Source organism: Erinaceus europaeus, chromosome 17 (genome assembly GCF_950295315.1).
Source record: "Erinaceus europaeus chromosome 17, mEriEur2.1, whole genome shotgun sequence".
In the NCBI taxonomy this organism is placed as follows: Eukaryota; Metazoa; Chordata; class Mammalia; order Eulipotyphla; family Erinaceidae; genus Erinaceus; species Erinaceus europaeus.
The window spans coordinates 62,365,418-62,382,087 of NC_080178.1; the positions used below are offsets into that span (position 1 = coordinate 62,365,418).

The following is a 16,670-nucleotide window of genomic DNA, read 5'->3' on the forward strand; positions in this document are numbered from 1 at the left end:
TTTTTCATTAATTCACTCTTCCCTCAAAATGTTAATGAGTAGCTACATTACCCGGAACTGTACTAAGGGATGCAAGGGGATCAAGACAGACCTGTTCCTTACTTACTATCAAGGGATTCCTTAAATCTAGTAACCTAGAGTTATCATATAATATGATTGCATTATTTTCTGCTCTATTCTATTTCACCCTCATAGATCTCTCCCAAGTGTCCAGATGATTAAACAAACCCATATAAGGTGCATGCATGCTATGTAGTGACCACTGTTCTTGTCACTGGAGCAATATTCCTGAGTAAAGCAATGAAAATAACTGTCTTGATGAAGCTGATATGTAATATCACTCAATAATATTAGCTGAAATGTACTCACTTCTATGAAGAAATACAGTCAGCTTCCACTGTGATTGTTCTTGTTGGTTTATCATTTATAGATTCTCACTTTTCAAGATGCAGATCTGATGTCATCTGCTCTCTGAAACCTTCCTTCATACTTTGTCTTTTCTTCTCAGACAGAATAAAGAGCCACTGAGCATCGAGTTTATGGTTTGTTTGAATTTAGAAAATACTGACCAAAACCCCTTTATAAGGTGCTAGAGATAGAGGTATAGGTAAGACCCAGGCCTGGCCTTAGAGGTATTCACAGCCTGGGGTTGGGTTATGAGAAGGAGGTGACAAACAGGTACGTTCCCTTAAGTGTCTCCATTAAAAAGTAGACCAGAGGGAGTCGGGAGGTAGTGCACATGGCGCAAAGTGCAAGGACCGGCGTAAGGATCCCGGTTCGAGCCCCTGGCTCCCCACCCGCAGGGGAGTCGCTTCACAGGTGGTGTAACAGGTCTGCAGGTGTCTATCTTTCTCTCCACCTCTCTGTCTTCCCCTCCTTTCTCCATTTCTCTCTGTCCTATCTAACAACGACAACAATAATAGCTACAGCAACAATAAAAAACAAGGGCAACAAGAGGGAAAATAAATAAACATAAATAAATTAAAAAGTAGACCAGAGATGGTGCCTTGGAGAAGGGTTAGCCTGAGGAAGGGGAGATACTGGAAAGCTATCTGTATGAATCAGGCAAAGTAGAGGAACAGAAAAATGACCAAAGAATGGAGCAAGCAATGTATGCAGATAAGAAGAATTTATTTCTTTGTGTTTGTATGTTTTAAAACCAGAAGGCACTATAATTATCTGATCCAGTTTTGAGATCGAGAATAAAGGTAGCTGAAGTTAGCAGGGCAGACTTCTCGAACCTTTTCTCCTAGCATACATATATGATCCATACTTTTAAGGTTACTTTCTAGACAATGTTGTATGGGGGCTATTTGCCCTTCATAGCCCATTGTTAATCAACACACTCTCTTGCTAGTTACTCTGGGCTTCAACAGCATCCAAAAAGTATTTTTCATGATACTATATGAAGACTCTATCTCAGACTTCCTTGGGGCATAGGGATTCTCTAGTCTTCTCACCTACTATTCCCCATAAGGAACTAAGATTTCAGGGCCAGACAGTAATGCACCTGGTTCAGGGCACACATTACGGTGTGCAAGGATCCAGGCTCAAGCCCATGGTCCTCACCTGCAGGGAGAAAGCTTCATGAGTGGTGAAATAGGGCTGTAATGTCTGTCTCTATTTACCCCTCCCCTATCAATTTCTCACTGTCTCTATCCAATAATAAAGAAATAAAAATACATTTTTTCAAAAAAAACTAAGATTTCTATGATTAGATGGACCCAGGTCTAGATATTCCACCTGATGAGCTTCAGTGGTCCATCCTTTGTGTTACATACCTAGCAAAAGTCTTTTGGGAGTCGGGCGGTAGCGCAGTGGGTTAAACGCAGGTGGCACAAAAGCGCAAGGACCGGCTTAAGGATCTGGGTTCGAGCCCCCAGCTCCCCATCTGCAGGGGAGTCCCTTCACAGGCAGTGAGGTAGGTCTGCAGGTATCTCTCCTTTATCTCCTTCTCTCTGTCTTCCCCTCCTCTCTCCATTTCTCCTATCCAACAACAGTGACATCAATAATAACTACAACAATAAAACAACAAGGGCAATAAAAGGGAATAAATAAATATTTAAAAATTAAAAAAAAAAAACTTTTCCCAGATTGGGCCTTATCTTTCAACTTTGTCTCTGCTACTTTTACTGTGTGTAAATTTATTTTGTGTAGACAATAACATAAGTAATCCTTTCCTTTCTGATTTGTACCTCTTAGCACTCTAGCCCCACCCTATTTTTATAAAATTGTTCCTTTATGCTTTCCCTTTTATATCTCTTGCTCTATCTCTACATCTGTCTATGTCTGGGATCTTTAGTCCTTTGTTGTTTTTCTAAGTTCCAGATTAGATATATTTGGCATGAGAAGGGTCACATATTTGATGAGAAAATTCAAGAGCTCTGAACAGCAAGCTAAGGAGTATATCATCTATTTCACAGGTGAAGAAAAAGGTGAAGAAACACAAAAAAAAGGAATTTAAGGGATTTTTCCCGAAGTTAAAGATAAAGTAAGTACTCTGCACACTAGAAGCGAGATCCCTACACTCTGAGTTACTAGAGCCTTCTCCAAAAGACATTACTTTCCTGTCAGCTAGTTGCACATTTATTTGGCAATTCACCTAATACATTGGTGAGATTGGTCACGAGAGATTTTCTGGAAGATATATTTACTGAATTGCTATTGATCTTTCCATATCTGCCCATCTTCTCAATATAGTTTTAGTGAGTTCTAGGTTCAGGGATAAGGTATTACCTGTCCTATAATGGGTGGGAAGTTAGTAAGTTCAGAAATCAATTTTAACAAAGTAATAAATTCTACATTAGGAAAATTATAGGATGTCACAGGCACAGAGGAGAGGCTTCTAACCCTTTCTGGGGTAGTCGTAATGTCAGGAAAATTTCAGTGCCTAAGTCTAAAGCATCTATCAATATCACTCATTCATTCCACAGATAATTGTGGCCATCTGTTGTGTTCCATGTTTTGTGGCAGTTACTGTAATAAACACATTGTTATTCTTGTGGATGATTTAAGAGTCTAATTAGGAAAATAAAAAATATGGATTAAAAACTGTTGGCTCTAGATACCAAGATATCTTTCTTTTCACTCATATATGTTCACTGGGTATTTCCTTTGCACATTGGTGGGAAAAGGACAGTAAATTGAATAAGCTTCCAGACATAGAGGTTCATAGACCTCTGAAGATGTTCCTTCCCTCATGGTTATTGGTGATCTTTTAAGGGATAAAGAACTTCAGCCTTAGGGACTGAAGGGATAACTCACCAGGTAGGGTGTCTACATTGCCGTGCAGATGGTCCAAGTCTGAACTCACATCACATGGGAGTTTCTGGGAGGCAACAGAGAAAGCTTTACTTCTGTGGTCTCTGTCTCGCTATCTGAGTTTATTAGAGCAGTGAAATTATGTTTCTGGAAGGAAGGGAGGGAGGAAGACAGGCCCAAGTCTCATCATATCCTCACCAACCCCCAAAGAAACTGATGTTGATAAAGAGATTCAACTTTAAAAGGGATACAGAAGAAATGCTCCAGGGTTTAGCAAAAGCAGAATTTTTTTTTTTTTTTTTAACCACTGGAAGGGTAATAAAGTCAACAAAAGGGTGATATCTTCACTGGGTTTAGAAAGAAGATTTTCCCCTATTACCAATACCTTTTGCCCTCCTTTGTGAAAATTATGATGTCCAAAAGCATAAAAGTGGCTTGTCCGAGTTCACTTTGCTTAGTTATTGAAACTAGAGTCAAAATTTAGGTTTACTTTCTCCAAATTGGTTGCCCTTACTATTGTACCACTCTGCTCATATTTGTCTCTTCCTGTAAACATTTCCCCATCTGATCCCAGTTCACTCTTTACTCACTTCCTTTTTACTGACTACCCCAACTCTCCATCTCTGGGTCCTACAGTTTTTTTCTTCTTCCCCTGGCCAGCAGCTTACAGGTTCCCAAACTCCCACTGCCCAAAGTTGTCTGAAGCTGTCCCACAGCAGCAGATTTGGGGATGACTTGAATAAAGAAAAGCTCAAGAGCCAGCAAAATAGTTCACTTGGATATTGTGGTGCTTTGCCATGTGCCTGACCCACATTTGAGCCCTGTCCCCACTACACTGAAAGAAGCTACAGTGCTGTGGTCTCTCTCTCCCTTGCTTATCTCTTATCCCTTATCTCTGCTTCTCCATGTCCATCAATAAAAAAAAAAAGTAAATAAGAACATCTCAAATCTCAAAATTCAGGTTTAGCAAACTTAAATAACAGTCTGGGAAGTGACACAGTGGATAAAGCATCAGACTCTCAAGCATGAGTTTCTAAGTTTGATCCCTGGTGTCCCATAAATGAGGGTGATGCCCTGGTTATTTCTTCCCTCCCCTTACTAATAGATAGGTAAAAAAAAATTTATTTTTTAAATTTATTATCATTTTTTTTATCAGAGCACTGCTTACCTCTGGTTTATGATGGTACTGGAATTTGAACCTGGGTCTTTGAAGCCTTAGGCATGGGAGTCTCTTTGTGTAACCGCTATGCTACCTACCCCCTACATGGTAAAACTTTCTTTTTTTTTTAATACTATTCTTTCTTTCTTTCTTTAATATTTATTTATTTTCCTTTTTATTGTCCTTGTTGTTTTATTATTGTTCTTGATGTTATTGTTGTTGGATAGGACAGAGAGAAATGGAGAGAGGAGGGGAAGACAGAGAGAGGGAGAGAAAGATACACACCTGCAGATCTACTTCACCGCTTGTGAAGGGACTCCCCTGCAGGTGGGGAGCCAGGGGTTTGAACCGGGATCCTTACGCTGGTCCTTGCGCTTTGCACCACATGCGCTTAACCCACTGAACTACAGCCCGACTCCCGGTAAAACTTTCTTAAAAAAAGGAAAGCTTAGATCTTTTATTAGACAGTTATTGCAGAAATATAAAGTATTTTAACTGAATTTTCAAGAGTATTATCAGATAAACAAAATAGAAAGGGCTATTTTAGACTGAAGGACAAAGACAGGGAAGTTTGTATGTAATTAATTTATTTGGTGAGTAAGCCTGATGGTCAGAGATGGCAAGAACTAGAAAGTTTAGAATGTAGGACTCTCAGATCCTCAAGAACAGACTTAAGCCTATCCAGAAAACTGTTACAATATTCTAGGTAGGAATTGACTAGAGACTTAGTGAAAGATAGAAAAGTACATTAAAGCAGAATTTCTGAGCAGGAATTTTCATGATTTGGTACCAGTCAATGAAATCCCATTTCATCTAGTACTATTTTTTTCTTTTAAGATTTATTTAAGAACAAAAGAGAGAACCAGAGCATCACTCTGGCACATGCAATGCCAGGGGTCAAACTCAGGGTCTCATGCTTGGAAGTCCAAATGAATTACCCACTGTGCCATCTTCCAACCTACACCAATAAATTACTTATCAGATTTCTCTTTCTAAAACCTCAACTTGAGTCATGGCTCTTGTTTATCTACAAGGTGAAGCCTGAGCAGCTGGTCTGGCACTGGAGTTTCTTCAGGAACAGACACCTTCCTCTCCAGACTGTTGCTCAAAATATCCCAAACACCCTCCTTCCACTTTCTGGGTCAGTTTTTTCTCTTTTTTTACTTATATTTATTTATTGTGTGAGAGATCATGAGAAAGGAGAGAGAGAGAGAGAGAGAGAGAGAGACCGACCCCAGAACACTGTTCAGTGGAAGTATAGGGTAGTGCCCAGGGTTGAATCTGCAGCTGACAGATATATGCTCTGACAGGCTTAGTTCTCTCCCTGGCCCTAGGTCAGGCTTTTTACTTTCTTCCTAACTTCTTTCCTTCTCATGTTTCAGGGAAATGAGAATTTATTGAAATAAAGTAGGGTTAGAAAAGACAGAATAGGGAGTCGGGCGGTAGCACAATGGGTTAAGCGCATGTGGCGCAAAGCGCAAGGACTGGCGTAAGAATCCCCGTTCAAGCCCCCAACTCCCCACCTGCAGGGAACTCGCTTCACAAGTGGTGAAGCAGGTCTGTAGGTGTCTATCTTTCTCTCCCCCTCTCTGTCTTCCCCTCCTCTCTCCATTTCTCTCTGTCCTATCCAACAACGACGACATCAATAACAACAACAATTATAACTACAACAATAAAAAAAAAACAAGAGCAAAAAAAGGGAATAAATACATAAAAAAGAAAGAAAAAAAAAGAGAATGGGGGCCAGGTGGCAGCACAGTGGATTAAGTGCACATGGCGCAAAGCGCAAGGAGCAGCATAAAGATCCCAGTTCATGCCCTCAGCTCCCCACCTGCAGGGGGGGGGGTCACTTCACAGGTGGTGAAGCAGGTCTGCAAGTGTCTACCTTTCTCTCCCCCCCCTCTGTCTTCCCCTCCTCTTCCATTTCTCTCTGTACTATCCAACAACAACAACATTTTGTAATGATAAAAATAACAACAAAGGGAACAAAATGGCCTCTAGGAGTAGTGGATTCATAGTTCTGGCAACCATGTCCTCTGTCTTAAGTCCTTGCTGTTTGGAATGTTTCTCTCTATCAGAAAACTCAAAACTTACTTAACCAGTCCTGTTCTCATCTGGACATCTAAAATGTACCTTTTCTTTAAACTGTCAGAGCAAAGAAAATTTATAGTGGCCACTTAATATACACCAGACACTGCCTTTCTAAATTGATCTCCCATCTATTGACCCAACTATACATGTGAGGAAACTGAGGCCCAGAGCATAGAGAAACTTTCCCAGTCACAGAGTGAGGAAAGAGAGTCAGAATCCAAAGTAGGTCTGTCTGAACCCAAAGATGATGTTTAACTGGTATTCTACAGAGGCAAGGATTATTTAAACTGAAAAACCCAGAGCCTCTTCTTCTTCATCACCTCCTCCTCCTCCTCCACCTTCATTTAAAGGGCAGTCCATTTCTGAATTAGGGCAATAGGCCTCTGGAGCAGCCTCAGAGGTAAGGTGTGGGTTGAGGTGTGTCCCAATGGACTCACAACCAAGGTTGGAGTGAGAGAACCACACTGTATTTTCTCACTCTTCTACTTCTCACCTTCCCTTCTTTGCTCTCAGGGACATGGCCTCCTCAGGAATCTACAAGCTGGATGACGGGAAGCCTTACCTGGGCAACTGCTTTCCAGCTAAAAATCTGCTTCGGAAACCAGAGGAAGGTCAGGTGATTTCTCAGTGCTTTTAATTCATACTCATCCCTTATTTTCTAAAAGAGAAGAAACGGGGCCAGTGGTAGTGCAGGGGTTGAGCGCACGTGGCACAAGGACCAGCATAAGGACCCCAGTTCGAGCCCCCGGCTCCCCACCTGCAGGGGAGTCGCTTCACAGGCGGTGAAGCAGATCTGCAGGTGTCTGTCTTTCTCTCCCCTCTCTGTCTTCCCCACCTCTCTACATTTCTCTCTGTCCTATCCAACAACGACATCAATAACAACAATAATTTTAACTACAACAATAAAAATAAATTAAAAAAACAGCTCCTTAGCTGTTTAAAACCCTCAAGGGAATTCTCAGTTTGAGTTTATCATTTCACATCAACACATACAAATCCATAGGAAATAAATACAGGTGTCTGTGTGTGTCTTTATTAGAAGATGATTGTATATTTCCTAGTTCACTGAGAGAAATGACTGTTCAGTAGCAAAGAACATATCTGTCACCTAGATCTTTGTTTCTAAATACCATTCTTCAATAAAAAGAGCCTGTACTCCTCACAAAAAATATGCTCCCAGTATTGTTACAACAGAATTAAAAACTGTGCCTGGAACATCTTATAGTGTTAGGAAGTAAAGATATGTTCAGAAAATTGATGGGGAGCTGTGTCAAAAGGACATAGGAGTCAACCCAAAGGAGATCCCAAAGACCAAAGCTGGGGTAATAATCTAAGCAGGCAGATAAAGGTACATTGGAACATAAAGGTGGATTCTAAGCCATAGAATACGTATCTGTGAATTCATAGTGATATCAATCAACATTTTAATATCATTACAAGAGAAGAAGGTGGTGTATTGCACCAAAGTACAAGTCTCTGGGGTGGGTGGGGGAGGAGAGTCCAGGTCCTGGAAGAGGATGACAGAAGACCTAGTGGGGGTTGTATTGTTATATGGAGAACTGAGAAATGTTATCATGTATAAACTGTTGTATTCACTGTCAAATGTAAAACATTAATCCCCCAATAAAGGGGAAAAAAAGAAAAAGAAAAAAGGAGAAAAAAGAAGAAAGAAAATGAGCAAAGGTAGGGGTCAGACAGTGGTACACAGGTTAAGTGCTCACATTACTATGCACAAAGACCCAGGTTCAAGCCCCTGGTCCCCACTTGTGGGCGGGAAACTTCATGAGTGATGAAGCAGTGCTGTAGGTGCCTCTCTTTCTCCCTCTCTGTCTCACTTTTTTTTCTCATTCAATTTCTTTCTGTCTCTATCTAAAATTTATATATAGCCAGGTGTTAGCACACCTGGATAAGTGCACATTGTACTAATCACAGGGACCCACATAAGGTAATGGGTTTGAGCCCCAGTTCTCCACCTGTAGGGGGACACTTCACAAGGGGCAAAGCAGGTCTTTGGAGTTTTTTTTTTTTTTAATTTTTTAAATTTATTTATTTATTTATTGTCCCTTTTGTTGCCCTTATTGTTTTTTTTATTGTTGTAGTTATTATTATTTTTGTTATTGATGTCATTGTTAGATACGACAGAGAGAAATGGAGAGAGATGGGGAAGATAGAGAGGGGGAGAGAAAGATACCTGCAGACCTGTTTCACCACCTGTGAAGCGACTCTCAGGCAGGTGGGGAGCTGGAGGCTCAAACTGGGATCCTTACGCGGGTCCTTGCTCTTGGTGCCACGTGTGCTTAACCCACTGTGCTACCGCCCAACTTCCTGTTCTGTGTCTTTTCCCTCTCTCACTCTCTGTTTTCTCCTCTTAATTTTTCTCTGTCTCTATTCAATAAAATGGAAAAAATGGCCAACAGGAACAGTGCATTCATATTGCCAGCACCAAGCCCTGGCAATAACCCTGGAGGAAAAAATAGAGTGCCAAGTAGTATTGTACCTGATTAAGAACACACATCACGGGAGTCAGGCGGTAGCGCAGGGAGTTAAGCTCACTTGGCCCAAAGCACAAGTACCGGCCTAAGAATCTCAGTTTGAGCCCTTGGCTCCCTACCTGTAGGGGAGTCGTTTCACAGGCAGTGAAGCAGGTCTGCAGGTGTCTGTCTTTCTCTGTCTCTCTCTGTCTTCCCCTCCTCTCTCCATTTCTCTCTGTCCTATCCAACAACAACAGCAATAGCAATAACAATAATAACTACAACAATAAAACAACAAGGGCAACAAAAGGAAATAAATAAATATTAAAAAATAATAATAAAATAAAAGAACACACATCACAGTACACAAGGACCCGGGCTCAAGCCCCTGGTCCCCACAAAAAAAAAAGTAGGAGGGAGAGGAACAGGAGGAACAGTTCTTCCTGGTTGCATAATTCCACTTTTTTAAAAATCAAAAACAGATAACTCTTTTTAAAATTTTGTTTATTAACTTTATTTATTGGGTAGAGACAGCGAGAAATGAAAAGGTTAGGGAGATAGAAATGGAGAGAGAAAGAGAGACACCTGCAGCCTTGCTTCACCGCTTGCAAAGTTTTCCCTCTGCAGGTGGGGACTGAGAACTCGAACCTGGGTCCTTGAGCACTGTAACATGTATGCTCAACCAGATGTGCCACCACCCGGTCCCTAAGTCCACTTTATAAATGTAATTATGAGGGAAATATAAGACAATTAAGACATTTAGAGTAATAATTTATGCAGAAGAGAAACTTATAAAGATATGGAGGCAGAGTTACCCAGAGAAAGAACCAGTAGGAGATATTAACATAGATTAGATAAAGATATACATATATTTATATATTTCCATCCTATAAGTTACATGTTTGCATGACTGTGTGTATATGTGTATACACGCACACGCACACGGGACTGGCTTATGACATTATGCTAATAAATCAAATATATAGAGCAGGCAAACTAAAAACTCAGTGAATTGGTGCCACTTCATTTTTAAGACACAAAATTTCTTCTTTTAGAAAACCAGAAGTTTTTTTTTTTTTTTCAGCTGATTGGATGAGGGCCCACAGAAGTTATTGGCAATCGTCTTACTTAATATCAACTGCCTTTGTTTTATTAGCCACAACTATAAAATACCTTCACAATAACACCTAGATTGCTGTTTAAGAAACTGTTTACCATAACCAGCTAAATTGACATATACAATTAATTACACATCACAGTGGCTAGCATTAGTGCATAAAAATACAACAAACAGGATTTTTACAAAATCTCAAGGTGTCTGTATTAATTGGAAAGGGAAAAAATAGTAACTTCTCAGTAAGGAAGCCAGGCAGATGCCACCTTAAGAGAGTCATCAAAATTAACATCACCAAATAATAAGGCATATAGATAACATGTGCCCCCTGATATGGCACTCTGTGAAGAACAAAGCATTGCCCAAACTGGTGCTTTTACTGAAGTGTAAAGCCTTAATCTAGCTATAGGGAAGAATCAAGCAAATTCACATTAAGGGATATTTATAAAGTGATTGAGTAGCTTCAGGAGCACATAAGAGAAAGACTGAAAATCTCATAGATGAAGGATTAAGAAGACATAAGAAATGACAACTAAATTAAATGAATGTGAGATTCCAGAGTAGAAAGAGGACATTATGGAGAAAACTAGCAAAATTTACAGAAAGTTACAGAGAAGTCATGGTTTTAATATCTTGATTTTAATAGTTTATTATGATCTATAGGATGTTGACATTGGGGATAAACCCTTCCCATGTTTTTTGTTTGTTTTGTTTTTTGTTTTTTTAACCAGATCATAGCTCAGCTCTGGCTTGTGCTGTGGAGGATTGAACCTGAGATCTTGGAGTCTCTTTGCATAATCATTATATTATCCCTCCCACCTCCCAAGAAAACTTTTCCCCCTAACAGCCTATCTCACTTGAAACTGGAACTGCTTATTCTGGTCCTCAACACCTTTTCCACTCAACTCTGTTCACATCTGCATCCTTATTTCTTTTCTTGCACATTCGTCTTCTGACGTGCTGTGGGCCTTCATTCTTTATTGGGAGTTTTGGCACCAACTCAAACTAGAGTCTCCAGGAGGTAAGGGTATGGGGATTGAACCTGGGAAAACCAAAGCCCACCGCCTTAGCTAGTGGTGCATGGAGTCAGACCTAGGTGGGGATAGGAAATGGTTCATATCACACATAGGGCAAGGACTACCTCCAAGAAGCTGGATGGGGAGCAGTGATGAGAACAGCTTCAGACATGCCTCTGAGGCAGACAAGGCTGTACAGACAAGGAACCCCAGTGGGGATATGCACCAAGCTACTTCCCACAGCTTTGTGCTGCTATCCTTCAACATGGTGCCTACTTTCCATACCTCCATGTACTTTTTGTGTTCATCCCTCTGTCCAATCTGCCTGATTTTTTCATCGTCAAATAGTGAACTTCTAATTTCCTGCATTCTCCTCATGTCTAGGCTGGTAGCTACCCCCTCTGGGCTTTCTTAGCACTGCTTATGTTACTGAACTCATGAGTCAGGGCTTTGGTTTTACCCACCCTCATAGCCCCAACTTCCAACACATGGTATATGCTCAGAAAAGGTCTGAATGGAATATTGTGGGCAGGGGTTGTGGCTCAAGGTTCATTTAATTATTCACTTCTTCTTCTAGCGTTTGCCCTTCTTCCGTAGCCAGTCAACAGCGTCAGGTTGAGCCTGATGTAAAGTTTCGAGACCTCCTTTGAATCTGGAGAGGTGGCAGTCGTTGACTATGTGGGTCATAGTTTGTCTGTAGCTGCAGGGGCAGTTTGGGTCGTCTCTGGCTCCCCAGCGATGGAACATAGCGGCACACCGGCCATGGCCTGTTTGATAGCGATTGAGGAGGGCCCAATCATAACGTGCTAGGTCAAAGCCGGGTTGACGCTTGCAGGGGTCTGTGATGAGGTGTTTGTTCTTTACCTCAGCTGACTGCCAACTCTGTTTCCAAGAGACTGGAACAGAGAAGTTCAGTGTAGGCATAGGGGACCAGATTGGGTGACGAGACGTCAAGCGTTGGACAGGGTGGGCGAAGCTATCCGCGTATATTGGCAGGTCGGTCGAGCGTAGACGTGGGAAATGAACTTAGATGATGCCGCATCCCAACGAATATCTGGCGGGGCGATGTTGCTAAGAACTGGCAGCCATGGAACCGGGGTGGAACGGATGGTTCCAGAAATTATCCTCATGGAGGAATATAATTTGGAATCGACCAAGTAGATATGGGGGCTACGGAACCATACTTATTCACTAAGCAATACTTACAATGTCATAAACTCAGCAAAGACTTTGGGAATACACAGATTTTTTAATGCAATTTTATTTTTTATTTTTTAAAATTATCTTTATTTATTTATTGGATAGAGACAGCCAGAAATTGAGAGGGAAGGGGGTGATAGGGAGGGAGAGAGACAGAGAGACGCCTGCAGCCCTGCTTCACCACTCGCAAAGCTTTCCCTCTGTAGGTGGGGGCTGGGGGATTGAACCTGAGTCCTTGTGAACTGTAACATGTGTAACCAGGTGCACCACCACCCAGCCCCCAGGAATACACAGATTACTAAATCAGACAAAATAGCTTTTTTAATGTTTTTTTTTTGTATGTTTGTTTGTTTTGTTTGCCTCCTGGGTTATTGCCGGGGTTCAGTGCCTGCACTATGAATCCACTTCTCCTGAAGGCTATTTTTCTCATTTTGTTGCCCTTGTTGTTGCCTTTGTTATTGTTATTTTTGCTGTTGCTGTTGTTGTTGTTGGATAGTACAGAGAGAAATGGAGAGAGGAGGGAAAGACAGAGAGGGAAGGGAAAAATAGACACCTGCAGACCTGCTTCACTGCCTGTGAAGTGACCCCCCTGCAGGTGGGGAGCCGGGGGCTTGAACCAGGATTCCTACACGGATCTCTGCACTTCACGCAATGTGTGCTTAACCCAGTGTGCTACCACCCAGCCCTCACAAAATAGCTTTTATGGAACTTTTAAAAATAAAATCATTAGAGTTAAGCGAATTCCTTGCAGTAAATAAATTCATGCAAACAAAGATAGATTTTAGACTATTGACATGTCATGGGTTCTGTCAAGTGGGCTTACTGGTAAACTTTACTTTCTTCCTTTTTGCTTACACATATTTCCTAATGCTTTCTACAGTGCACGTGTATGGTCAGGTGTTTTGTTAAATGCAAGCTGTTGGGCTAGTAGATAGCTTACCCAGTAAGACACACACCTTACCTTCTCACAGTGCTGATCTTCTCAACAGGGCGAGGACACTGGTCGGTAACTCGGAAAGGTACCCTCAAAAAGAAGTTGAAGGGTGTGGTTGAAGCACCAGGTCAGCAAATCCAGAAGAAAGTTTCTTTTGAGGTCACAGGAAGGAAAGGGTTTCGACAGGAAAACCAACTGGACAATCCTGAACGCGTCCTGGACCGGGATTTTCTGGTGAGAGTAAATACATTCTGCAGTAACTTGCTGACATGAGCTGGTGACTTTCCAGGATGGAGGAGGAACTGCTCTACTCAGCACTGGTAAAACTACCCCCAAGGCCATCCCAAACTCTTTTTTTTTTTTTTTTTTTTAGTATCACAATGTTTATTGATAGATACAAGTATATAAAAGCAGGGCATGAACATGACTTGATAAATTAAGTAGACTTAATTTCAAAACTATAATAAGAGGGACCAATTCAAATTCTCACCATTGTTTCACACCCACAAAAACCACTTCAGGGGCATTAACAATCTCTCAAAACTGATCAGTTTTGTGCAAGTAATCAATGTTTCTTTTAAAAAGACTTGTGCACTTGTCCAGGCTCAAGGATATTAAAATCTAGCACATAAAGCCCATTACTAGAGCTAGAAATACAGCCAATATACTATTATAGCAACAACCATCAATTATAGTTAATTTTTTTCTGTGCAATCAAATGGATAGTCAAATATTGCAACAACTCAAGTATTACTGAGCAAAGTACATGTCTACCATATTCAGTGTAGCAATTCAGTTTTCTAACTTAAAACAGCCTATGATAACTGGCAACAAAGAAGGTCTTTGCAATAGACTGCCTCTGCTTGAGAACTTATGATGTAATCATTGCATGCTGCTAATATACTATCTAAACATTAAAGATACTCCTAAAATATTTGATGGTAGACTACAGTTAAGACATTACACTACAAGAAAAACAACAACAAAATACCTTATGCAGAAGGAAATCCTAACTGATGTGCTTCTGCTTTAAATACTGTGAAAACATTGCAGCAGGATGAATTTTCACAGTGGTTAGGTCAAATGCAGTTACATCATAGCAACAGTATGTTTTGCACAATTTAAGGCTTTGGCTGGTTCTTTAGTCAGCTTCTGCCTCTGATTCTTCTTCTTCAGCAGTTTCTAGCCAAGATAGCCACTGATTCACCTGGAACAAAGCCTTGCCTTTCCCAGGACCCAAACTCTTACAGTGATGTTGACTAAGTACAGTCAGGATGATGTAGGAAGCCAAAGTTTGCTTCACGTGTAATATTTTTCTCTACCTCCATCTAGTGCAATAGGTATTATCCCTATTACATAGTTGCTACCATGCAGTTGAAAAAAATGAAATTCAGAGAGATAACCTACCTTGGCTAAGTTACTAGCACTTTGGCCCACTCAGAATTAGAACTACTCAGGACTAGAATTCTGGTGTACTGACTCCAAACTATATACATTTACATCATATCAGGTAGAAACCCTTAACTAAATTGAAGCGGCAAAGGAATAGGTTGAGTGAAGAACAAACTGACATTTCAATCTCAGTGCCTAGTAAGATACAGAGATTTCTGCTCTGTTTTGTGGTGATCTCTCTCTCTTTTTAAAAAGTTTATTAGTGATTTAATATTGATATACAAAATTACATGTCAACAGGGGTGTAAACTCACTCCACCAGGGTTCTGAATCTTCAGTTTCCCCACTGCAAGTCACCACAGTTTCCCTAAGGTTGTTTTCCCTAAGGTTCCCTATGGGCCAACCATCTTCTCAACAACTGTCTACATTTATACATATTGTCCCCTTTTTTCTTCCTGATCCAATCCTCTCTTTCCCTGTAAGCCACCATGACAACAATACTACATCCATATGTTCCTCTCCTTTTCCTCCTCTCTCTTCAGGTGCTGCTGGAACTAGAGTTCAGAGTCGGGGGTGGGCTCTTTATGAGTAGAAGAATTACAGAACATCTCTTACTCTGGCTTCACTCTACTGCAAACATATCACCATCCTGGCAAAGAGGGGAGTCTCTGATTTAAGTATTGGGATCTCATTCCTCTTGATCTTCCTGTCTTTTGTTGTCTATTCCTAAATAATTCTCTGATTCCACGTGATGCTAGTGATCAGATCTCCCTTCCTGACCTGTCTACTCCATGTCTCATTTGACTAAATCCTAATAAACTTATATTTCCCTGCCCCCACCCCCTATACCTCCAAAAAAGAAAGATTGGGAAGGTTCTACACTCTACTACCTTTGTGGGGGTTTTGTTTGTTTTGATTTGGTTTGGTTTTGGTTTTAGTGTTTGACTGAAGGTCAGGGAAGCCAAACAGATATTATCTAGCACCTAGGGCTACCATCTTCTTTTACTGGATAATTCAAGTAACTTCCTAACTAGTTTATACCAACTAGAGTGCTTTTACAGCATGTAAAAAGAAAACAGAGATATTTTTACTTCATGGTTATTTAACTTGCTGGTTAAATGTCACCTTCTTAAGTTCCTCCATCTGTTTGCCCTTTCATCTTCAGCATGTTAGTTTGTCCTTTTGGGTTAATTGCCTTCATAATCCCAAGATTACTGCAGCAACTATAATCATCACATATAAAGGATGAGATCTGGAGGTAGAAGCTAGATTGCTATTATCTTATGTTCTTATTCCAAAAGAAAAAGCTTCTCAGAATGTACCTTCTACTCCAGCAGGTAGTGCCTCACTAAGCCAAATCTGGCACAGGCCCAAGTAACTGGTGAGGGTAACTCAACCTCCTTGATTGGCTTAATGTTTGTTTGTTTGTTTGTTGTCAGTAGAGACTGAAATTGAAAGAGAAATGGGAGATAGAGGGAGGAAGGAAGGGAGAAAGAGAAGTACAAAAACCTTAATTTTTTTTTTTTATTTTTATTTAAGAAAGGATTAATTAACAAAACCATAGGGTAGCAGGGGTACAATTCCACACAGTTCCCACCACCCAATCTCCATTTCCCACCCCCTCCCCTGATAGCTTTCCCACTCTCTATCCCTCTGGGAGCATGGACCCAGGGTCATTGTGGGTTGCAGAAGGTGGAAGGTCTGGCTTCTGTAATTGCTTCCCCGCTGAACATGGGCGTTGACTGGTCGGTCCATACTCCCAGTCTGCCTCTCTCTTTCCCTAGTAGGGTGGGTCTCTGGGGAAGCTGAGCTCCAGGACACATTGGTGGGGTCTTCAGTCTAGGGAAGCCTGGCCGGCATCCTGATGACATCTGGAACCTGGTGACTGAAAAGAGAGTTAACATACGAAGCCAAACAAATTGTTGAGCAATCATGGACCTAAAGCTTGGAATAGTGGAGAGGAAGTGTTAGGGGGGTACTCACTGCAAACTCTAGTGCACTTCTGCTTTCAGGTATATATTTTGCAGTAGTT

At 41.0% G+C, this 16,670-nt stretch overlaps 1 protein-coding gene across 2 annotated transcripts in view; it reads left to right on the plus strand.

The window, feature by feature from the left end:
- XRRA1 (X-ray radiation resistance associated 1) overlaps positions 1-16,670 on the plus strand; it is a 78,966-nt gene that overhangs the window by 22,998 nt on the left and 39,298 nt on the right. The window contains exons 2-4 of one of the 2 annotated variants that reach the window (XM_007520266.2): positions 2,424-2,491; positions 7,025-7,122; positions 13,302-13,480. The exons of the other annotated variant lie outside the window; for it this stretch is intronic. Coding sequence (XP_007520328.2) covers positions 7,029-7,122; positions 13,302-13,480 — 273 coding nt within the window. The 5' untranslated portion in view covers positions 2,424-2,491; positions 7,025-7,028. The remainder of the gene's footprint in view (positions 1-2,423; positions 2,492-7,024; positions 7,123-13,301; positions 13,481-16,670) is intronic. 2 annotated transcript variants of the gene reach the window in all.